Source organism: Cucurbita pepo, chromosome LG11, assembly GCF_002806865.2.
Source record: "Cucurbita pepo subsp. pepo cultivar mu-cu-16 chromosome LG11, ASM280686v2, whole genome shotgun sequence".
Lineage (NCBI taxonomy): Eukaryota > Viridiplantae > Streptophyta > Magnoliopsida > Cucurbitales > Cucurbitaceae > Cucurbita > Cucurbita pepo.
The window spans coordinates 1,191,647-1,214,854 of NC_036648.1; the positions used below are offsets into that span (position 1 = coordinate 1,191,647).

General features: G+C 35.9%; 4 protein-coding genes across 8 annotated transcripts; all 4 read right to left on the reverse strand.

Annotated features, from left to right (window-relative positions):
* Positions 1-1,930: 1,930 nt before the first annotated feature.
* On the reverse strand, positions 1,931-5,429 carry LOC111805242 (cytokinin dehydrogenase 5-like). The gene is made up of 5 exons (XM_023690217.1): positions 4,730-5,429; positions 4,496-4,623; positions 4,136-4,417; positions 3,096-3,358; positions 1,931-2,484 (listed from the first exon to the last, which is right to left on the reverse strand). Exons 1-5 carry the CDS (start codon positions 5,346-5,348, stop codon positions 2,148-2,150), a joined length of 1,629 nt encoding a protein of 542 aa, XP_023545985.1. The 5' UTR covers positions 5,349-5,429; the 3' UTR covers positions 1,931-2,147.
* A 3,783-nt stretch (positions 5,430-9,212) lies between these two features.
* On the reverse strand, positions 9,213-16,219 carry LOC111805241 (jacalin-related lectin 3-like). Of its 5 annotated transcripts, none has more exons than XM_023690216.1 (7): positions 14,220-16,197; positions 11,345-11,586; positions 10,745-11,215; positions 10,436-10,660; positions 9,974-10,345; positions 9,673-9,894; positions 9,213-9,596 (listed from the first exon to the last, which is right to left on the reverse strand). In XM_023690216.1, exons 1-7 carry the CDS (start codon positions 16,129-16,131, stop codon positions 9,303-9,305), a joined length of 3,738 nt encoding a protein of 1,245 aa, XP_023545984.1. In that variant the 5' UTR covers positions 16,132-16,197; the 3' UTR covers positions 9,213-9,302. The 5 variants fall into 5 exon arrangements, 2 of the variants coding, with proteins under 2 accessions (XP_023545984.1, XP_023545983.1); XM_023690215.1 differs by lacking the exon at positions 14,220-16,197 and adding an exon at positions 11,648-11,752 and having other exon boundaries at positions 11,345-11,560; XR_002816633.1 differs by lacking the exons at positions 9,213-9,596; positions 9,673-9,894; positions 9,974-10,345; positions 10,436-10,660; positions 10,745-11,215 and adding an exon at positions 12,027-12,275 and having other exon boundaries at positions 11,437-11,560; positions 13,270-16,219.
* Positions 16,220-16,890: 671 nt separating this feature from the next.
* LOC111806056 (thioredoxin H-type-like) lies at positions 16,891-18,272 on the reverse strand. Its single transcript, XM_023691404.1, has 4 exons — positions 18,139-18,272; positions 17,535-17,657; positions 17,187-17,380; positions 16,891-17,087 (listed from the first exon to the last, which is right to left on the reverse strand). The coding sequence occupies exons 1-3, from the start codon at positions 18,217-18,219 to the stop codon at positions 17,225-17,227; spliced, it is 360 nt and encodes a 119-aa protein (XP_023547172.1). The 5' UTR covers positions 18,220-18,272; the 3' UTR covers positions 16,891-17,087; positions 17,187-17,224.
* A 2,388-nt stretch (positions 18,273-20,660) lies between these two features.
* Positions 20,661-21,925, reverse strand: LOC111804945 (thioredoxin H5-like). The gene is made up of 3 exons (XM_023689782.1): positions 21,770-21,925; positions 21,163-21,285; positions 20,661-21,018 (listed from the first exon to the last, which is right to left on the reverse strand). The coding sequence occupies exons 1-3, from the start codon at positions 21,854-21,856 to the stop codon at positions 20,866-20,868; spliced, it is 363 nt and encodes a 120-aa protein (XP_023545550.1). The 5' UTR covers positions 21,857-21,925; the 3' UTR covers positions 20,661-20,865.
* Between the last annotated feature and the right edge of the window lie 1,283 nt (positions 21,926-23,208).

Below are 23,208 nucleotides of genomic sequence, written 5' to 3' on the forward strand. Positions count from 1 at the left end.
TTTTAGAATGTACTATAGGAAGAGACGTGATGTTAACTCTCCTCCCACGAGCCAAAGGGTGTAATCTAAGACTAGGCTGTAGAAATAAGTTGACATGAACCCTCGAGTTGTCATATCTTGATAGTGTTTAGAGGGATAGATGTTTGGAAGGTCCGTAATGAAGAGTTACCGCATAGACATTCTCAATAAGCATACTCGAGAGAATAATGAAGTTTGATGACATTCCAAACCCACCGCTAGCAGACACTGTCTTTTTTAGACTTTCCCTTTTGAGCTTCCCCTCAAGGTTTTTAAAACGCGTCTACTGTGGAGAGGGTCTAACCCTACTCCAATAGTGTCTAGCAACATCTGATGACTAACCCTACTCCGACGTGGCTTGCACCGTCTGGTGACTGGACTTGATACCATTTGTAATTGTCAGTAGACAATATCATACCATTGTGGAGAGTCGTGGTTTCTAATATAGTATTAGAGCCAGACACCAGCAGTGTGCCGGCGAGAACGCTAGGCTCTCAAGGGGGTGGATTGTGAGATCCTATATAAGTTGGAGAGGGGAACTACAGACACATTTTAAAACTATGAAGTTGACAGCAATACGTAACGAGCTAAAGCAGACAATATCTACTAGCGGTGAACTTGAGTTGTAACACCGTGCTCGACAATGACATTCTAAAGTGCTGTAATGGAACCCCAAGAGCTTACAGTCACGTTTTAACTTTTAGATTTCATCTGAGCTTTTTGATTGCTCTAAAAGTCGGAATAAGAAGATTTGAATTTCTAATCTTTTAATCGCAGACATGCCTCTAACTAGTTGAGCTATATTCAAATTGGAATTACGAAAGCACCATTCATCAACTGATGAGAACTTCTTATAGTAACAAGCTAAAAGCACGTACACTTCAATTTGGTCAACGTATGTCCATGTCAGTCACGTGCAAAAAACTTGGACACACCGATACTTGTGGGGGCACATATTGGTCACTTATTAGCACAGTAAGTCACTCATACTTGTAGTCGTCTCGTTACTTTCAGGTCTATTAGTAAGGTGTGTCCATGTCCATCACGTGCCAAAAACTTGGACACACAGATACTTGTGGGCGCACGTAGTGCTCACTTATTAGCACGGTAGGTCACTCATACTCGTCGTTGTCTCGTTACTTTCACGTCTATTCTTTCTCAACCATAACTATTTTAACCATGCATTCTGACAAAACATTATTTTCATGAAGGCTGTCAAATTGGTTGCCAGCAATGAGTAGCTGTAGCAGGCTTGCCAGAGGTGCAACTAGTCAATTGCTTATACTCATCTCTTTGTTCTCGCAAAATGGCTACTGTTCTGCTTATCTTCTCAAGAACAACTTGCCTTCCCATATACTTTCCAACAGCTGTTGCCTCTTGTTCTAATCTTTCATGAGATATTATTGGGGTCAGCGCGAAAACGACGTATGATTTAGATACCAACACGGTACCCGAATCGTAAACACTTTCAATATGCAAATCCCTAGTTCACAAATGCTAAAACCCTCGAATTAAGTCGAGAAATTCGATCTAACAACTTTATTGAATAATAAGACCTTTAGATTTAACATTTTTTTCCACGGAGGTTTTGAACTTCATACTGCATGATTGAGATGTCTTGGTTCATATCTAAACTCAAACATCATTAAAGTTAAACTCAACAACTAATGTCACGTTAAGAAGAATCAAGTATCGACAAAAATTCTAAGATATTTCAAGTGGGGTTTGATTTTATTCTTAGATAATTATAAACTCTCGTGTAAATCTAGATTTATGGTGTTTCATTAATGCATTTTTCAAAGTTGGCGGTGAATCGATGAACATGATGTTGAGGACTGAAGATTGTTGGGAGTGAGTCCCACGTTGGTTAATTTAATGGAAGATCATGAATTTATAAGTGAGAAATACTATCTCCATTGTTAACAATATCATACCATTATGGAAAGTCGTGATTCCTAACACATGAACCGAGTAGGAGTGTCGGAGAAGTACATTCGTGCAGCATTTTGAATGTTTTGATCCACCGTCCATTTGTGCTTCTCCGCAACCAATTATGACCTCCTGAAAAACGAGCCCTCTTCACTATATACAACAAACATATTCCTTTCCTCATCCATTACACTATCTGTCTACCGGGAAACCGCCGCGTTCACCGTCGTAAAGGGCGGAAATATCCTCTGGCCGGTGGCGAGAATATGACGTGGATCAAACTTCATCTTCCTCTGCTGAAACTCCGGCCACTTATCGCCGAAATGCTCCGCCCATTCCCGCTCCGTCGTGTAGTGAGGCAGGTACTGTTTCACTTTGATCCCTTCCTTAGCGCAGAATGCCAAAATCTGATGATTCTGGTCGCTTAAATACTCCAACGACTGCGTTGGCTCACCGTTGTCCAACGCCGACCGGAGCAAGGCCACTAGGTAGAACACGTCATCCTCCGGGACCACCGCGGAGCTCCTGGGGTCCCACCTACACAGGGAAAAGGGAAACAACTGTAAGAGAAGGGATGGGGTATAGAATTGATAGTTTTAGAGCCAATCAATGGGACCCCAAGTGTGGGGGTCGTTAGATGTGCAGCCAAAATGTCCATTAAAACACTGCAAACGGAATACGTCAACTGGACAGAGACATGATCCCCGTCCGTAGGTCCAACGGAGAAGATCTCCTGACACCAGAATCTTCTCCCTTGAACAATCTCCACCGTCCGATTTGTCCATTCAAAACTAGACCCTCCCATGTATTTATCAATCCAAGCTGGCTAGGCCTTCCTCTCATGTCTTATCCGGAATTTTTTTCAAATCTTAATATTTTTTAAAATTAATAATAAATTAATAAATTTAAATCGATTCGATTCAACCGAATTTAATTTTAGACTAATCTATCAACTAAACATATCCATAACGTTTATTTGAACTTAACCCAACTCAAACCATACGGGTTACATTAGACGGGTCGGTATGGACCTTTCCTTATATTAAATAATAATTAATAATTTTTTTGCATGTTGCATGCAGAAAGTGATTGCTATTTTATTTTAATTTATTTTAAATATATAAAAAAAAAAGTTAATAAGAACTAACTTGTGCTTGTTCATGGGGTAGATGAGGATGGGCCCACTGGTGTTATTTCCCAAAATGCCCTTGAAAATTCCTCGGTCAAAATCGGCGATTCTTGACTTGGGGACGAAGAGGTTGAGCCATGGATGTGGAACATCCCATAAGCCTTTTGACCGGAGTTTCAACTCGGCCTTATGAACCCGGTCAAGAAAGTCCACGTAAGCCAAGTCCGTTGTGAAAACCGACTCGGGTATGTAATCCAGCTCCTTCAATAACGCCTCAACTTCCTGCTTAAACGCCGTCGTTTTGAGTCAGTTTTGAATTTCAAAATTTTAAATTATAAATAAATAAATAAACAGGTTTTGCTTGCAAAGCAGGTGCCACTTTTTTGTCAGAGGATAAGTTTGATTCCAATCAATCTTAAAATTAAAAGAATTTAATTTTTTTTTTTTTAAAAAAAAAAAAGAGAATAATTTGGTAGTTGAAGACCGTAGATTTTGTATTATTATTTAATGTTGGATTAAGGAAAAATAAATTCCTTAAAAACAATAATTTGATTCACACAAGCCTTAATAATTTTAATTATATCCAAAACTAATTATATTTATTGAATAAATAAAAGAAAACCAGACACACACAAGCAACAAACAACAACGTTGGCCCACTTCCTTAAAACTCTCTGAATCATTTGAGAAAAAATCCAATTTTAAGGAGTGGAAAAAAAACAACCCCATTTGAAAATCAAGACAAAACCCAAATACAGCTTGCAAAATGGCATAAAAATTATTACTTTGATGCCCTGGAATGTTCATAAATTCAGCTATCCGACAAACAAACAAACAAAAATTGGGTTCCAAAACAGCCCGATAAAAATTATTCGATCAAATCACTACAATATGGCAAACAGTTCTTAACCGTTGGATGAGAATTTAAAAATCCGTTCTTTACAAAAATGTTCGCTATTATCTTGTCTGTATAGTATGTGTTTTCGGGTAAAGAAGACGAAGGCAATGATTGAAGACGATGATTAATGATCAATGATAATTATTAGGGTATGGGTTTACCTGATCAACGGTGGGAGATGCGGTTTCATGGTAGTTTTTTGTGATCTCCAAGCAGTATAAAACTCCTCCATCTGGCTTGTTGTTAAAGGAGGAGATTTTAACCGGATTAGCCGGTGAGAAGAAGGATGATCTCCAGTTGTTGATTAGAGCTTCATCAACGATCACAAAGCCTTCCACGTAGTCAAATTTCTCATTCTCTGGCTTTGCATGTAACGATATTAGCCATTCTTGATCCTTAGTAAATGCTTCAAAATTTGAATATAGAACTCGAATCCACCGGACCTGTATTTTTTATTTAATTTAATTTAATATTTATTTGCATGGAAAGGACAGGAAAATAGCTTAATTGCTTTTTAGTACCCTTTGGGGCGCGGGTTCGAGCAGGATTCTTGCTCGTGTTATGATCCCAAATTGTCCTAATCCACCAAGAACTGCGTGGAAAAGATCTGGATTTTCTTCGTTTGAACATTTGATTATCTCCCCGTTTCCTGTTACAAATTTAATTTAATTTAATTTTTTTTGTAATTAATTGAATAATTTATCGTGAAATTCATGCATTTTTGTGGGTTTAATTGGAGGAGAAAAAAAATGGACCTGTCACGACGTCGAGTTCATGGACATTGCTGATCTGAGGGCCGTGGTTGAAGGCTTGGCCGCTGATTCCGCCGTTGGAGAGTGTCCCGCCGACGGATAAATACAAATAATCCGTCCACGATCTCGGCGCCAACCCATACCCCAAAGTCGATTTCAGCACGTCAATCCACAGCTCACCGCCCCATACATCCACAAATTTCTCTTTCTCCGCCACCACAGGTTGCGGCGGAGCACTCCTATCGCCGCCGCGTCGGTGCCGTCTTCCACCGCCGTTCATTTCAATCACCACCCCATTCCCTGTCTGCGTTTGCCCATTTATCGAATGTCCATGCCCTCTCGCTGACACCGTAAACCCACCATACTCCCCTTCCTCCTCCGCCGCCGCTGCCCGGATTAATCTGGCCACGTCATCAGCGGAGGCTGGGTGTAAGACAGCGAGAGGAGGATTCCGCCTCATGAGGCCGAAATCGACAGAAGCGATTTGGACGTCGGAGGGGTCGACGGAAAGTAGGCCGTCGATTCCGAGGCGGGGAAGCTCCGCCGTCGGACCCATGTGGAGTCCTACGGTGGCTATCAAACGACAGAAGGCAAAGGCTAAGAGAAGCTTAGTAGTCATCATTGTTGAATCATTACTGAATAATTTGAAGTTGGCGGCGGCGGCGGTGATCGGACGGCGGTGGTGGTGGCGGTGGCAGTGTTGCATGGGATGGGAACAGATAAAAAAAAAAAAGAAGAAATCTTTTATTGCAGAGAAAAAATAGAAGTCTGTTTGTGTTGAAGTGTAACGTAAGACTAAGGATATATATTGGCTCTTTTAAGATTTTCTGTACGCAAAATCATGCACCTAAGCATTTTCTTTTTTTTATTATTATTTTATTTTTTTTACTCATGTTATTATTATTAATTATTATTATTTATTATTATTTTCCTTCTTTTTCTTGGGGAACGCAAAGATTTTCCCAGAAGACAAACAGAAAAGAAAAACTTTAACTAAAATATAAATAAATATATATATATATATGTGTGTGTGTGTGTGTGTGTATATACACACACACACACACACATACCTCAGTTTCTCTCTCTACTAATTTCGACTTTTTAGTAAAACTTGGGTAGCTTTGCACGTGTCGGACTGTTTTTTAATTATTATATATATATATATATGCAGCTTTTTTTTTCCTTTGCCTTTTCATTTATATTTTTGTAATACTTTTTTCTTATTTAAGAAATAAATTTTTATTTTTGTTAATTTTTTCGTCCACAAATATCATTTATTTTTCAACTATAAAGAATTGAAAATTGAGAGTGAAAAGGAGTGAGTTAAGTAAAATGGTTCATAAAATTAAGTTTTTTATTTAATTTTTCTCTCATCTAAATAATATAATTTATTTTCAACTGATAATTTAAATAATTAGGTGAAAAAGACATTTAATTTAAACTTTATAACGTCAGAAATTTTGTGGAAAATAAATGTTATTCTTTAAATAAAAATATTTAATATAAATAAACAACAAGAAAAAGGTACAAATCCATATATATATATATATATTGTTATTAAAATTTAACCATTAATTTATTTAATATTAGATGAAATATAAATAAACAAAAGCTCAATTTTATTTTGAGTCCAATAAATTTAAAAAATATTAAGATATCTCCTTTTTTTTTTTCTCTAAAATTTGGTAAATTCAATTAGGCCAAACTCTCAAGCGTTGGCACGTGGCATTTCACGTGCAAGGATGAGGTAGGCACGTGTGAAGTCGAGGAGACTGTGTAAAGGGCTAGATGAAAGGGGGGCCCGCGCCGGGCCCATTGGTGGATACGGAGGATCTGCCTCGGGTCACGAGCATGGGCTATAATCAAGTGTGTTCACAACTCTCTGCAACCATCTCCCACACCCAATCACATCTCCACACGTGCTTCCAGTTTTCCATCCCGCCCATTTTTGTAAATTTCCAAATAACCAGGGGCATAAAAGTCCATAAACAATATTCTCCTCGACCCCTACTCTACACCCTCCCCTAATCCACTTGGAAAAAACAAATATATATATATACAGTATCTAAGCCTTAGATTACAGATAATTTGTTATTATTAATTTAATTAAAAAAATAATAGTTAAATCCCATTCTCAAATGGGTATATTTGGAAAATTAACCAAATTATTTTTAGCATTAAATTATTATTTTATTTCACTAATTCAATATAATAATTAAATTTAGAAAAATTAAAATTAAGTCGGAGTGATACATAAAAATTTAAATAATATTTTAACGCGAATTATTTATATGATTAATAATAGGGTTAGGCGAATACATCTAATAATATTGAAATAATAATAAGAATAAATTTTTTTATTAAATAATAATAAATAAATGTATTGTTTTTGTGACAAGTACTGGTCTGTATTCGAGGGGCTATAATGTCCGGAAAGAAAATGATTGGCCAATAAATGAGTGCAATGTTTCCATTATTAAAAATTTATTTATCATTTAAAACCTATTAAATATTTATTTTATAGATTTTACATTGATTTTGCTTATTAATTAAACCAATTTAAATTTTGTAATTATTTATAATTATTTTTAAATTTACTAACATTTGACCAGTCAACCTCGTTAGTTAACCAACTATACATTAGTATTATAATATTATGGTGTTGAAATATTAGGAAAAATATCATTTTTTTTTTGTAGCTATGAAAAGGACTAGGAATTAGAAGGATATTTGGCACATTATATGAATTAAATAAATGACCATGAAATATATTTTAATTTCATATGACAAATATGTTAAATATTAAATAGTTCGCAAAGAAATATATTATATTTTAAAATTGTATAATTAATTATTAAATAAATATGTCATTATTTATCGTTTCAAGGATGGTAACTCGAGTATTCAAACGAAAAGACGGAATTACCCTTTTCTCTCTCTTCCAATCTTTAGAGAAGGAAAGGGAAAAGGGGTTTTTATTCCTTCAGTTTCTCAAAGATCAAATCTTTTTTCTATTTTGGTTAAAGGTTAAAAAGGAAAAAAACACAAAAAAAAAACAGCTTTTTTAACCTAAAAGTTAATTTCTCTCTCTAAACTTTAAAAATAAAAATAAAAATAAAAAAGGCTTATAACTGAAAAGGGACACAGAATTCATGGGCTCTCTTTGTTTTGATTATACACGTCAGATTCTTCACTTTTTTTTTTCTCTCTCTAAACAGATTAAAAAAAGAAAATTAATAATAATTAATATTTGGAATTTAATTTTTGGTTTTTACAGCTCACTCCTCATTTGTTTTCATTATCCTTTAATTTCTTTTTCTGACCAATGATTCAGCTTTTTTTTTTTTAATTAATCAGAATTTTAATGTTTGGAAGAGTAATTAGGTTAATTAGATTCTGTGCTCAGCTTTTTCTTTTCTTTTTATTTTTCCATATATTATCATTTAATAACAAAATAATAATAATAATAATAATAATCTTGATATATATTAATATTTTAAATATTGATGTCTGAAGTCAGAATAAATAAAATATTATTATAGTAGAATTTAATAATTTATTTGATTTAAAAAAAAAATTAATTTAGTAGTATTTTAGTTGTTTTTGAAATTTAACCTTGTTTCTTTCTAATTTTTTTAATTTAAATATTGCACTTGTCCGAGAAATATTTGAATTCTTAACTAAATTTTAAAAATAAAAAACTATTTTTTTTTAACCTTTAACACGTGAGTACGAAAGAGATCACTTGAGTGTTTATAAATTGACGTTTTAATGGTTATCAAATAGAACTTAAATAATTATCAAACATAACTCATCATTAAAATCAATGATATGAATATAACTACTGACCCTTTGCATGTACACGAATGACCAATTACAAGAAGGTTAAGAAGATTCAAAAGGTCTACATTGCATTTTCAAAGGCTAGCTAATGTACAAGTTGAAACAAATACTTTTGTGCTCAAAAATCTCATTAACATATCAAATTAAGAAAATAATGGAGTGACTGACTTTGGAAAGTGATTAAAAGACTTTGTCTGGTAGTTGAACTATCAGTTAAAGACAATTTATGTATGCCTTATTTTTTTCGACTTGTATTTACTCATTTTTATTGGGAGTTGTAGTTGGTAGATGAACTTAATTGTGTTTTTTTGATACTTTTTTGTGTTATTTTTTTTCAAACCTTCCTTTAGGTTTGATGTTTAGACCGATTCATTGAACTAGTTTTGATAAAGCTAATTGTGGGGTGAGTCATCTAAAAGTGATCACCATAGATTCCAAGTTCGATCTAAAAGTCATTCATCTTCTAACCAGCTGTGGGTTGGAATCAATTCGTTAGGTTAACTTTCTTTGTGAACGTTTGTAAGGATTTTAGAACAATATCTAGCTTTGCAAAATTCAGCATGGTTGGCGCTTATCAATCAAATAATCCGTTAAATATAATTTTAAACAAAAAAAAAAAACTGAAAACTGAAATATCATGATATGCAGGGAATAATATGATAAAAGTTATTGATTAGATTAGGTCAAACATTATTTTCCCTCCCAACTTTATTACTTCTCTCACAGTTTCATATCAGAACAGTTTGAACATAGACGATTTGGATGCCCTTTGGCCTCCTAGCCAATGCTGCATGTGTACTCCAATGGCATCCAAATACAAGCTGCTTCTTCCATGGAACCCAACCACTTTGCCCTCCGTCGTTGTCGACGTGAAAAAGTGCCCTATCTCCTCCCCGAACGGACCGAACTTCCCCCTACTTGTGTAAAAAGTAAGCGACTTTATAACTTGTTGTCGCTCGCCTTTACCGACGTAACCGTAATATCCCGATATACAAGTCAGTACTTCGTGTGGATAATCCAATTTTACCTGCAAATACAGCCAGAAAAACATGTTTGTTTCATTGTGGATGTAAAAGAAGCTGTTGAAAAGTACTTGGTAGTACCCGATGTATGCTTGTTCCACTGTTTCCTCCATGCTTGACTGACCAAACTGATTGTTTGTTTCGATCATATTCGATTTGAATCGAACAAAACGCTTCGAGAGACCGTGTTAAGTATATCTGTTTAATGCCAGAGAATACCCCATCATCCCATGGTTTACCCCCGTCCCCGCCCCACGGTCCCGGTCCACAGGGTGCCGGTTCTTTTACGACACCACGAGTAATCTATGAAACAAATAACTCGTCTATAAGCTCTTTCATGACTAAGAAACATCTAAATGGTTAGCAGAGAGTTAGAGAGTACCTCTTCAAGTGCTCCTCCTTTTGAAGGTGCCACTTTCTTAGTCCAAGGGACAAGCTCATTTCCAAGAAGTGGTGGTCGTGCAGCAGGAACGATTTCACTGGAGGGAGGACGAGACGCCGGGGTCACCTTTCCTTCGACTAGGTGCACGCCAAGAGCGTCTAGGAACAAGCCTTTCCTGCCATGAAATCCAACAATCTTTCCCTCCTTGACGTTGGTACTAAACGGGGTTCCTAGCGCCTCCCCGAACGGCCCGTACTTGGCTTTTGTAGTATGGAATGTGAGTGACTTGATAACATTAGGTCCCATGTACATTACAGGCCCATAATGTCCCGTTACATGAGTCAAGATTTCATAGGGATAATCAAAAACAACCTGCAAAATGGTCGGTCACGACTACGAGAAAAACACGACAGAGAACGTAATAACTTAACACGAAATTATACAGGAAATACATTCATTCACCTTGTCATGTTTGAATCCTCCTTTTCCACCTGCTCGGGTTCCCCATATAGATTCCTCGTCCCAAGCATACAGAACTTTTATATAAACAATACCGACATTTCGCGACACATTAATTTCCCTAATACCAGAGTAATGTCCATCATCAAATGTAGTTCCACCCGAGCCACCCCACGGTCCACACGGTACCGCATTTTCAACTTTCGATGGTCCCTTCTTCACCAGCCTCTGAGATGACCATCACCAACTGTTATTTGAGTTCACTTGAAACAAGACAAATAAAAGCGTAAAAGAAAAAAGGTTTCGTCTCACCTTGTCTGTGGATTCATCGTCACTCGATTCCGAGCTCGAGGAACTAGATACTTGTTTCGAGATAGTATTTGGAAGAGGCTTTTTGAATTCATCCTTCTGTCGTAGAGCAAGAACAATATCATAATTTTGGCCAACACTTCCTTGTATAATTGAATAGCCTTCGTTTTCAGCCTTACAAGCAACGTAATTCGGTGACTGAATCATTCCTTTAGATGGCGTTTGTATTGGCATAGGCTTTAGGTAAACTCCAATGGCATCCAGGTACAATCCACTCCTGCCATGGAACCCAACAATCTTGCCCTCGGTCGCTGGGAACGAGAAAATCGTTCCTAGTTCGACCCCATACGGCCCGAACTTCCTTTTGTTGCTCATAAAAGTCAGGGATCGAACGTAAACTTTGTCGAACGACACAAAGCTACCATAGTGTCCACGGATCATAGTCAAGTACTCGTCCGGGAAATCGAGCTTCACCTGTAAAACCAATAATGAAAAGATAACACACAGAGGTACTCCTGTATTCTTCATCAACGATCAAACTAAATTTCATCACAAAGATGTTTCGAAATTATCGAGCGATGATCCAACAAAGTATGGGGTTACCGTGTCTGTTTTAGTGCCACCGTTTCCTCCATGTTTATCTGACCAAATCGAACTTCCCTTCACATCATATTGAATCTTGATCGAGTCGATACCAGCTCCATGGCAAATTACCAGCTGCCTGATGGTCGAAAAAACTCCATCGTCCCAATAATTTCCACCTGTTCCTCCAAAAGGACCAGCCGAGATCGGCTTGATTTTTCGAGAACCATCAGAATTCTGCGCGGGAAAAAACGAACTTTTAACTGGTTGTGGAAAACAAAGTGTATGCAATCAAATAATAGAAAGCAAATGAATAGCAGCTACCATTGTTGTTACAGAAACAAAAGACAAGACAAGTAAAGAGAGGAATGATTTTCTTGAACTCCGATGTCTGTGTAGCACAATTGCAGTGTGCCACGGCCAGTGAGGAATTTATTTGAGCCAAAAAGGCATAGAGAAGAGAATCAAGGTTTCAAAAGCTTTTTCAAATGATATGGGGAAGATAGATTCCAAATTTCACTAAGGAGGGGAAATATTTACTAGAAAAGAATCTGATCCTTCCATACAATACAAAATGAAATCTTAAAAAACAATTGTAGCGTTTTGCAATAGATTCTAATATGTTTGGTATTCTTATTATTCTTTCATCTCCGTGAGTCACTTCGGTATGAAATTAAACATTTTGTATTGAAAAGCGACTTACGTAGGTATGAATTCCCAAGAGATCCCACGTCGGAACGAAGCATTCTTTAGAAGGGTGTGGAAACCTCTTTCTGGCAGACGTGCTTTAAAACCCTTGAGGGGAAGCTCGGAAGGGAAAATATCTGCTAGCGGTGAGCTTGAGCTGTTACATAATTCCTCCCCGGGAGCCCGAAGGTGCCCATATTACCCTACATCCTTTAAGCCAGTTTAGATGTACAGGCTTTCTTGATATGCAGGTAACCATCATGGCCTTTGCAGAAAATGATAATCGGTTAGTATGAAGCAGCTTGACAATCAATAATGGCACGTTCACTCATAGAGGGACATAGCTGAATTATCAGTAAACAGCCATCCGTACGAAGATTTCTTATAACCAAAGACGAATAAAAATCGAGATGGACGAAAAATCAGTCTCGGTGAAGAACAGCTAAGTTAAGGAGGTAAAACCATACCAATTGGACATGAAGTTAGAAAGTGACTATGTAACGGCCCGGGCCCACCACTAGCAAATATTGTCCGCTTTGACCCGTTATGTATCACCGTCACCCGTTGGCGCACCGCCCAGTGACTGGCTCTATACCATTTGTAACAGCTCAAGCCCACTGACAACAAATATTGTCTTCTTTGGCCCGTTAGGTATCACTGTCAACCTCACGGTTTCAAAACACGTCTACTAGGGAGAGGTTTCCTCATCCTTATAAAGAATGTTTCGTTCCCCTCTCCAACCAACGTGGATTCTCACAATCCACCCCCTTGAGGACCCAACATCCTCGTTGGCACACCGCTCGAGGACTGACTTTGATACCATTTGTAACAGCCCAAGCCCATTGATAGCAAATATTGTCCGCTTTGGGCCATTACGTACCGCCATCAGCCTCACGATTTTAAAACGCATCTACTAAGGAGAGGTTTCCACACCCTTATAAGGAATGTTTCGTTCCCCTTTCCAACCAACGTGGAATCTCACAAACTACCCCTCACAACATGGGAATAACGCAAATCATGAAAGACTAGTTCGACCAAGAAGCTTTTTCAATAACTTCATCAAAAACCAAGGATCATTTCAACCTAAATGTGTCATGTCATTATACAGTAAACTATGCACCCAAACAAGCATGTAATGTCGAAATGCTATAAGAATTATACTAATAAACAGATAAATCAGTGAGTACCATAAAACAAATATTTGAAACGTCGTACGTCCCGATCAAATTTATTTCGTTACCTATAAATAGATCGCAAACCTGTCAAAATGTGTTATGAACAATTCATTCTCAGCATAATCCAAGTTCTACACGAATATGTCTAACCAATCTTCACAACTGCACATTCCCTGACATTATCTTTTCAAGCAGCTACCCTCTTCTAAGAACAGCTTACACATCATGTTCAGGCTACCAATAATCCCCACAAGAACAACAGCCATTTTTGAAATGGTGCAGGCATTTTGAGTCACTTAAATATATTTCACATCCATGAGCCTCTGAGACATACTTGGCCATCTGATGACAGTCTCCACATATTCTCAAGTTTTTCACGATTTTTATTCTTTTCGGTTCGTGAGACGACCCAATAAGGCCAAAAGCAAATGCAAACTTTTCACAGTGGAACCCGCCAATTTTTTCCTCCTTCGGTTCGTCGTCGATAGAAAGCTGATGGTGATTATTAAATTTCTTTACTTTCCCTACAATGCCTTTTATCCAAGTATTTAGAACGTCGACTTTGGAATGATCGCCATTGACGAAAAAATAGACTTTGTTCCCGACTTCAACCCAGCACTGTGCTGTACATTTCTTCATTGCACTCTCTCTTCCAAGCTTTCTCACTTTTAAAGCTTGTTCAGATTTCCCATATAAAGCATATGCCTGTATTAATAAACGGTAAATCACATGATTATCAGGCTCCAATTCAAGTAGGTGCTCGGCTGCTCGTACTGCCAAGTGTAAGTTCCCATGAAACCTCGAGGCAGTCAGTAGGCTGGTCCAGATGGAGACATCTGGTTCTGTAGGCATGTTTTCGATGAACTCGATTGCATCGGTAAGCCTCCCAGAACGTCCATAAAGATCAACCATAGCTGAATAATGATCTAAAGTTGGCAGAATTTGATGTTCTTCAGTGATGCTAGAAAAAACATGTCGTCCCCTGTCGACCATCCCAGCAATGCCACAGGCATAAATAATACTAGCCAGTGTACCTCGGTTCGGCCTAATTCCAAACCTTTTCATCTGATCGAACAAATGAAATGCAGCATCTGAGCAACCATGTAAAATATATCCTGCAATAATTGAATTCCAGGTGATAATATCTTTTGACGACATGCCATCAAAGATGTTTCTTGAATATTGAATGTTCCCCGACTTGGCATACGTGTCTATAAGCGAGTTCGCAACAGGAAGCTCCGATTCCAGGTTTCTACGCAACACACAGCCATGGATTTCCTTTATTTTCTTCTCTGCCATTACATTTGCACAAACTGGTAAGATACTCAAGATAGTCACTGAATTAGGATTAAAATTAAGAGACTGCATTTGTCGAAATATTGCTAGAGCTTTGTTCTTTTCACCGAGCCGGTGGTACCCCGCAATCAGAGAATTCCAGGACGCCGTGTTCGGATTAACCTCCTCATCATTTTCCATCATTTGAAAGAGGTTCATAGCTTGATCCTCATCTCCATTGTGTATACACCCTGATATCATCACATTCCATGTCACAACATTAGGCATTACATTTGATTCCCTTAATCTCATAAAAAGTTCATATGCTTTACCACAGTATCCACCCTGACAATATCCTCCAATCATCGAGTTCCACGTATAAATATCTTTTTCTAAAATTGTATCAAAGACATGATGAGCAGCTTCCAATTTTCCACATTTAGAATACATATCAATAAGTGAATTCCCAACCAATACCTGATGAGCAATCCCCATTTTAATTGCTAAACAATGTATTTCCAGTCCTTTTTGCAGCGATTTTAAGGAAGCACACGCCGACGTCACGCTCGTAATAGTTACAGCATTTGGTTCAACCCCTGCTAGAATCATCTCCTTGAAGAAATCCAATGCCAGATTAATCCTGCTGCTTTGAGCAAAACCCGAAATCATCGAAGTCCAAGTATAGACATCAGGAGTGATCCCCATACTTTCCATCTTCTTCTTCAATTCTATAACAAGATTACATTTCCCCAACTGGCTATAACTAGCAATCAGTATGTTACAAGTAACCAAACCCGGGTTGAATCCTTGATCGTTCATCGTGTCGAGCAACGTCCTAGCTTCATCGCCATGTCCCTTCCGACAATAGCCAGCTATTATAGCATTCCAAGAGACCTCATCTCTTTCGTCCATGTTCTCAAAGAACTTCCTAGCCAAACTCAAATTCCCACATTTAACCAATGCCGTCAAAATAGAATTGCTTACACGCATAGAACAACTCAACCCACATCGAATAACCACAGAATGCATCAACTTCAAAGTTTCAAGCTCCTCGCACTNAGAATGCATCAACTTCAAAGTTTCAAGATCCTCGCAATTCCCACAAGCTTGTATTATTCTTGGGAAAAGAAAAGCATCAGGCAGTACTCCATCACCCATCATCAAAAAGAAAAGTTCAACTACTTCTTTCCATCTCTGCTCTCTTGAATATGCGCCTATCATTGCCGACCAAGTGTACAAATTTCTCTCCGGCATTTCATCAAACACCTTACGTGCATCTTTTAGAAACCCACATTTCGCATACATGCTAACTAGCTTCGTCTCAACAAATGGGTTCACCTGATCGACTAAACAGAGACGAACATGAAGCTCACGACCCACTTCAATAGAATCCGCATCTATGCAAGTTTGAAGCAAATTGATATACATGTTGGTGCTTAACTTAGACCCATGTCTGGACATTGAATCAATGGCGGATATGGCTTCTCGGAGGAGGCCATGGCGGCAAAGGTAACTCAAATGGTCGTCATTGGACTTCGAACTGGATTTCTGGGTGAAAAATATAGTAGTTTGAGTTGGTTTTGAGGAGAATTTAAGGGGTTTGGTTTTGATAATTGAAGCGGGGACGGAAATTGGAGGCTTTGTTTGGCAAGGAATCGCCAGTTTCTCCATTGTTAATCAGAGAGTAGAGTTCTTCACACCCTTCCAAAGTTCATAGGCTCACTCACAACTTGTTAATTAAAATAACCAAATGAAGATCAGAAGATGCCGCAGGTGTGGACGTGGCGCCTCCTCCACAGGCTCTAGTGGATGGGGTTACTGGATACTGTTNTTTTTTTTTTTTTTTTTTTTTTTTTTTTTTTTTAATTTTATTTTATTAAAATATCATTTTCGTCGTGGCCTTTAAATTTTAATCAATTACTTATGATTTTTTCAATTTCATAAAGAAACTTTGGAAAAATCTATAAGAAGCTAACTAAGAGAATGAATATAAGATTTTTTTTTAAAAAAAAATTACATCCATTAAAATTTGACGATTTAAATATTATTTTAGTTTTTGTAATTATCGATTTTGTTTGAAGGTTAGATGAATACAGACCGTGCTTATAGCTTTGTTTTTATTGTGCCTTTACGGAAGGAGGCTTGACTCCTTTTCTTTTGGGAACACATTTGAAGATTTACCAATTTAGTGACACAACTAAGTTTTAGGACATGACTCTAATACTATGTTAGATGAATACGACTCTCCCCAATGGTATGATATTGTCCACTTTCTCCATGTATGATATTGTACATTTTGAGCATAAACTCTCCTGATTTTACTTTGGGTTTTTACAAAGGTCTCGTACCAATGAAGAAAGTATCCTCTGATTATAAACCCATGATCATTCACTAAATTAGCGGAATTTCATCATCCAACAGCAGAGAGTCAAGTTCTAACCGTGAGTCAAGTTCTTGAAGTTCTTACATCGAGTCAAGTTCTTACAGTAGGCTGGTGATTAAATTTGAAAATCATGCAACTCCAGAGTCCAACAAATTCATAACCCATTTATTCCACATTGAATCCAGCAGCTTCTATACAACTAGCACCATAATCATATTTGAGAGTTGCGCACATAATCCAATTTCTGTAAGGAGAACAAAAACAGTGAACATCTTAGACAAAATGTTATGAAATCCACAAGTAGATCAAAATCGAAGCCGGAATCATCCTTGTTACACCATACCGAGGATAAGAAGAACACACATCCTCCAAGCTGACTGTCTAAGCAGTAGAAGCAGCAGCTGCTGGAGTTTTAAGCTCTTCTATTTTCCTCAATAGCGCCGCTCTATCAGTACCAACAATCCTGTGAGATTTTTGCCCTCTTTTCAGGAAAATAAACGTCGGTAATGCCTCAATATCCCACTTGAAAGCAACACGCTGCAGAGAGAAACAGAAGTCACTGTTGGGATCAAGTAAAAAAGAAAAGAGCTCTAGCACATGCTACAGTATACAACAATATCTTCAAGAAACAGAACTGTTGAAATATGATGTGATGGATAGGAAAGAACAAAAAGAGCTCAAGTATCTTTACTTTCAATTCATCGACGTCTACTTCCAGGAAAATGACACTAGGATGATTCTTAGCCAATTGTGAGAAATATGGAGCAATTAAACGGCGTGGCCCGCACCAGGGAGCAGTAAAATGCACCACAATCTATCAAAGCAAAACTTAAGAAACATCGGGAACAAAAAATTGACACAAACTGTAATAGTAGCCTGTAAGACAGAATCAGTCAATTGTGGTCAAGCAAAATGGCACAATCAAGTTCAAGGTCTTACTAAAGAAAAAGGAAAAGTGTAACAGTGAAGGATTGAAGTCCTGAAGAATACAAATCAAACGATTCCACTAAGACGTTAAAAAGAAAACCTAGATATCATAAATTTCAACACGATCATTCAATATTGATAAATCGAATATATAATTAGCCTAAGAGATCAGAAATTCTGGCGAATCCATCGCGACTTTTACCAAAACATTGAACAATCTCTAAACAGGAAAAGAATAGAAAAAGAAAAGGCAAAAGGAATCAAGAAACGTGAAAGTGCTTTTCACATACCTATCCACTAAATCGAAAAATCCATCGGAATCCATTAAAATGTAGAAATGAAGAATCTGAAAAATCAAAAGACTATACCAGTTTTCCAGATTCTTTCAACAATACAGCATTCCATTCAGAAGTACTACGACAGGCAATCACATTTCCTTCTTGAGCCATTGGCTTACACAGAAATCGGAGAACACCAAAAATTGTTCTCTGTATCAAAAACAGCAACGATACAGGTTGGCTATGGGCCGGTATTTATAGAACGAGGGGTGAGACTGGTCTACGGTTCCTCGTTTTTTTTTTTTTCTTTTTTTAATAAATGTCCATCTGAAAATTTTAAATGAAAATAAAATTTTAAAATTATAATAAAAATTATGTTTATTTTAAAATATTTACGATGCATTGGATAAATAAAAATATTACTCTTATTTATGTTTTTTTAGAAACAAATGAAAAAACAAGAAACATAAACATTTTCTAAAAAAAATTATTTCTAAAAAATTAAAAATAATTAATAAAAATTCACTTGAACAGTTCAGATTGACTTTAAAAAAATTCATAAATTAAAATATCCTGTTATTGAATGAAAACCGTAAATATTTTATTTCATATATATCCTCAAACTTTTGAAAGAATTCGAAAAATACCTTGGGTGTTTCAAAATACTCGAGTTTTCAATTTTTTTTTTTTTAAACTTCAAAAATATCTTTTATACTTTCTATAAAAAAAAAATTTAAAATACCTTTCATTAGTATTATATTTAAAAAATACTCATGAAATTAATATTTTTAACTTTATAATAAAAGTAAAATGGGTTAATGATATTTTTAAAATTGTGATTATTTTTTAAATAAAATACAGTAAGGATATTTTTAAAATTTTAAAAAAATTTGGAGGGTATTAATAATTTTTTTAAAAAAATTGAAAGATATTTTCTAATCTATATTTTTAAGTAATTTATTAAGGATTTACCTCCAAAAACTAAGATATTTAAAAAAAAAAAATTAAAAAAATTTAGAGGTATGTATGAGACTAGTAAATTTCCCGTCATACACTATTAAAAAACTAGTAATAATGACGTTTTAAAAGGTCAAAGAATTTGATTATCAGCTATGGGCTGCCCATCGTTTCCTCAGATTCTCTGTGCAAATTTGGGCCCATTAACGTGTAATAAAATAAAAGGAACCAGCAACAAACAATTATGAAGTTTGACCTAAGTTTTTTTTTTCATAATTAAGATTTAAAAAAGAAAATTTAAGAATCATAATAAATTTGAAGAACCTCTGACTTTATAATAAAAAATAAAAAATTGAAAAAGTCTATGAATAGTGATGTAGCATAAAAGAATAAAATGTTCACATTTTAAATAAAGAAAAAAAGTAGAGTAAAAAACCTAAATATTTCTTATTTTATTATGTCACTAAAATTCTTTTGTCATCAAATTGTTTCTTGAGAAAAAAAAAAAGTATTTAATAAATTGAATTATTATGTTTTGGAGCTTGTTACATTTTCTTTTATAATTTGAGTTTAGTTTATAGTGGTCACGTAAAAATGACTCAAATATAAACGTTGATTATGGATTAATTGTCGTCCATAAATATTGATAAAAATAAAATTATTGGTCAACAAATGTGAACATCAACCTATTTTGATACTAAAAAATGGCCTAAAACGTCAACAAATGGGTTAAGTTTATGATGTTAGATAGTCGACCAAAAAATGGCCTAAAACGTCAACAAATGGGCTAAGTTTATGATGTTAGATAGTCGACCCCGACATAATTGATCTTTTGTAGTTAATAACCAATGACTAAAATTGTGGGTTAAGTTTATGATGTTAGATAGTCGACCCTGACATAATTGATCTTTTGTAGGTAATAACCAATGACTAAAATTGCAAGAGTGAATATTTGTGACACCTAATTCTTAACCGGGTGTTTGTTTGAAGAGAGAATTGGGAGGGGCTTTATAAGCTCGTGTTCGGCTGGGAGGGGCTTTATAAGCTCGTGTTCGGCCATGGGGAATTAATTCATCGCCTTTGGAAAACTTTTTTTACATGCATTCAAAAGGCAGTTTCTATTATCGAAAGTTCTCTAATTCCCCTATTCTATTTTCAAAGGTGTGAAAACCTCTCCCTAATAGACACATTTTACCTCTTCCTAATAAACACATTTTAAAATCACGAAACGACAACACACCGGCCAAAACAGACAATATTTGTTAGCGATGAGATTGAATTATTTGCATGGTTATAGATTCCTCGACTAGCTTAGGAATTTAGGGCATTTTGATCATAGATATAAAAAGGAAGAAAAAAAAGAGAGAGAGAGAATACTGGATAATGTATAGTCATAGATATAAAAGATACCTACGAATAAATTATTCCATTGTCCCACTTTAAAAACTACTTTCTTCCAAACAAGAGGAGGCAGATCCATACCCCAGTTTATTCTTTTCCTCCTTCAACCCATTTCCTCACCCAAATGACACCTAAATCCTCCAAAGTTTCAGTTCTTATTCAACCTGATTAAAGCATAGCACATCATGGAGAACCAAGCACAAATATGAGAGATTCAACAACACGAACACTTTCCAAAGCTGAGAGAAAAAGGAGGAGAGAAGTAAAAGCTTCGGCAGATACATCATCATAGATATACTGAATCTTATTGTACATATGTTTTATTACGGACATGCAAAGAACACAAGTAAACATCTCCGACACAATGCCATCAAATCCACAAGCAGAACAAACTCGAAACCAGAATCATCATATCACACCATAATAATAAGAAGCAGAACGATCCATCAAGCTCACCATCTAAGCAGAGGAAGTGGCAGCTGGTGCTCCTAATTCCAATACTTTCTTCCCCAGCTCCACTTTGTCAGCACCCACAATCCTGTGAACTTCCGCCCCTCCTTTCAGGAAAACAAAGGTCGGCATTGCCGTAACATCGAACTTTTGAGCAATTTCCTGCAAAGAAATAGGAACCATTGCTTGGTAAGAAAAGATAAACTAAACGAAACAGTTCCATTCCACTGCATTAACTGTCCCAAACAACAGAGTGGGTATGATATGATAGTTTGGGAAGAGTTGAAAGGGCTTAGATTACTGTACTTTTAACTCATCGACGTCCACTTTCAGGAAAACGACATTGACGTGCGCCTTAGCCATCTCTGCGAATACTGGAGCAATGAAACGGCATGGCGGGCACCAGGAAGCAGTAAAATCCACCACAATCTAATAAAAAGAATTTTAGAAACATCAGGAACAAAAAATTAACCACAAAACTACTGTCAAACCAGAAAGAAATCATCAAGTTCAAAGACTTCTAATAAAAAGGACACGAAGCGAGAAACAGAGAATAATTGAAGAGTAAAATTGTGAAATCTGATATAAACTCAAAACATTCCATAATCGATCAAAAGTCCTATTAGCAATTTCAACACTACAATCGAAATAAACAGTCAAAATTGAAGAAATTAGACTGAGAACTAGGCACAATCATACGCAAATATCAGAAACCCTAACGAATCAATCACGGATCTTCCCAGATCATCGAACAATCTAGAACAATAACAATAATAATGCAGCAGCAATTGCGAAGACATGAAAAATGCTTCGATATACCTACGCGCCAAATCCAAAATTCCATCGAAATCACATACGAAAGTCAATCAATTCGAGAGTAGAAATGGAGAGAACGAAAAAACAAAAATCATACCAGTTTACCAGCCTCGATTCCTTGCTTAACAAGCGCATCGAATTCTTCAACCTTACGAACCACAATCACTTGTCCTTCTGCAGCCATTGGTTCAAACAAAAAAATCGGTGTCTTGCAGAAGTCGTCCCTGAATTTGAAAATGAAGCGATGAATAGAGACGCATTGGGACAGGAGGGTTTATATAGAGAGAGGAAAATGGCCCCAGTTTTCATTTGTTCCATTTTACCGAAATACCCTTAAGAGTTGACTTCTACCAAAGTGAGCGCAAATGGCAATAATGTGAATGCATATATATCTAATATTGTCGTTATCCCCAATTGAAACGCATTTAAAATAATAATAAAAAAAAAACATAAAAATAATAAATAATTTAATTTAATTTTGATTTTAAAATGGCAGAGCTTCCAACGTTTTTCGTCATTTTCTCTCTTTTAATTTCTTTTCATAATTACGGTGGGACCCACCGTTATAAACGATTTTTTTAATTATTAAAAAAAATTTAAACTTTAAATTAATTGAATAAATAAATAAACTTGCCTATGGGCTACGGCCCATGAAAGACGAATGAACGGTGAAAAATGGGTACAACGTTGTCTGGGCTTTGATGTGGGCTTCTGGCACGTGTGAATTCGGCCCATTAACGAGTAAATATTAATCACATTTTTTAAAAGGGAAATAGGAAAAATATCGTCCACAAAAAAAGGAAGGTTGTTGAAAAATATATTTTATTCTTGAAATTCCTCGCTCCCGAGGAATCGAAGATAATATTATTTAATAGGGACTTTGGGCCATGGATCCAACAAAACTTTGGGCCATGGATCCAACAAGACTTGGGCCTCCGTCCATCACCGAACCCACTTTATTCGGCCCATGTCTACAAAATTTAGTCCGAATAATAACCTTAAATTTTCAAAAAACTAATATATATATATATATAATCTTTCAAAATTTTATTAATATCTTTATTTAATTTTTTTTTTATTGTTAGTAATGGAATAATAATAAATAAATAATTTTTATATGTATATTAACGATAATGATTTAATTTTCTATAAGAATATTAACACTACCTTTAAAAATTCGTATATTTTTTAAAAAAATAATAATTTCAATAAAATATTAATTATTTTTATCCGGGTAGTTTTAATTTTTTTTTTTTAATATTAAAAGTTAAAAAGTTATTTTTGAAAATTTATTATGAATTTAGCTCAAAAATAAATTTAAATAACAGCCGAAAAGTCGATGGAGATAATACATTGTACACCTTATCCATTTCGTGAAAACCGAGGAAGATGGCCCCACCAGATTCATGTGGGGCCCACCAAACAGAACAAGTTTTAATTCCACTTTCCTTCTTCCTTCCATTCCCCAGGTTTTATCCTCCCAAAGCCCCCTTGAAATCAAAACCCCATTTTTCAAATTCCCATTATTTTATTTTA

What these genes read in the sequence shown, in the direction of transcription:
- LOC111806056 (XM_023691404.1), bottom strand. Translation starts at nt 18,219, where the DNA reads ATGGCTCAAGAAGGAAATGTGATTGCCTGTCGTAGTACTTCTGAATGG. An exon ending in TGAAAGAATCTGGAAAACTG is followed by an intron (nt 17,658 to 18,138) that starts GTATAGTCTTTT and finishes TTGCTTTGATAG; the next exon opens with ATTGTGGTGCATTTTACTGC. An exon ending in TAGACGTCGATGAATTGAAA is followed by an intron (nt 17,381 to 17,534) that starts GTAAAGATACTT and finishes TTCTCTCTGCAG; the next exon opens with CGTGTTGCTTTCAAGTGGGA.
- LOC111804945 (XM_023689782.1), bottom strand. Translation starts at nt 21,856, where the DNA reads ATGGCTGCAGAAGGACAAGTGATTGTGGTTCGTAAGGTTGAAGAATTC. An exon ending in GAATCGAGGCTGGTAAACTG is followed by an intron (nt 21,286 to 21,769) that starts GTATGATTTTTG and finishes TCTTTTTATTAG; the next exon opens with ATTGTGGTGGATTTTACTGC. An exon ending in TGGACGTCGATGAGTTAAAA is followed by an intron (nt 21,019 to 21,162) that starts GTACAGTAATCT and finishes ATTTCTTTGCAG; the next exon opens with GAAATTGCTCAAAAGTTCGA.
- LOC111805242 (XM_023690217.1), bottom strand. Translation starts at nt 5,348, where the DNA reads ATGATGACTACTAAGCTTCTCTTAGCCTTTGCCTTCTGTCGTTTGATA. An exon ending in TGAACTCGACGTCGTGACAG is followed by an intron (nt 4,624 to 4,729) that starts GTCCATTTTTTT and finishes AATTTGTAACAG; the next exon opens with GAAACGGGGAGATAATCAAA. An exon ending in TCGAACCCGCGCCCCAAAGG is followed by an intron (nt 4,418 to 4,495) that starts GTACTAAAAAGC and finishes TAAAAAATACAG; the next exon opens with GTCCGGTGGATTCGAGTTCT.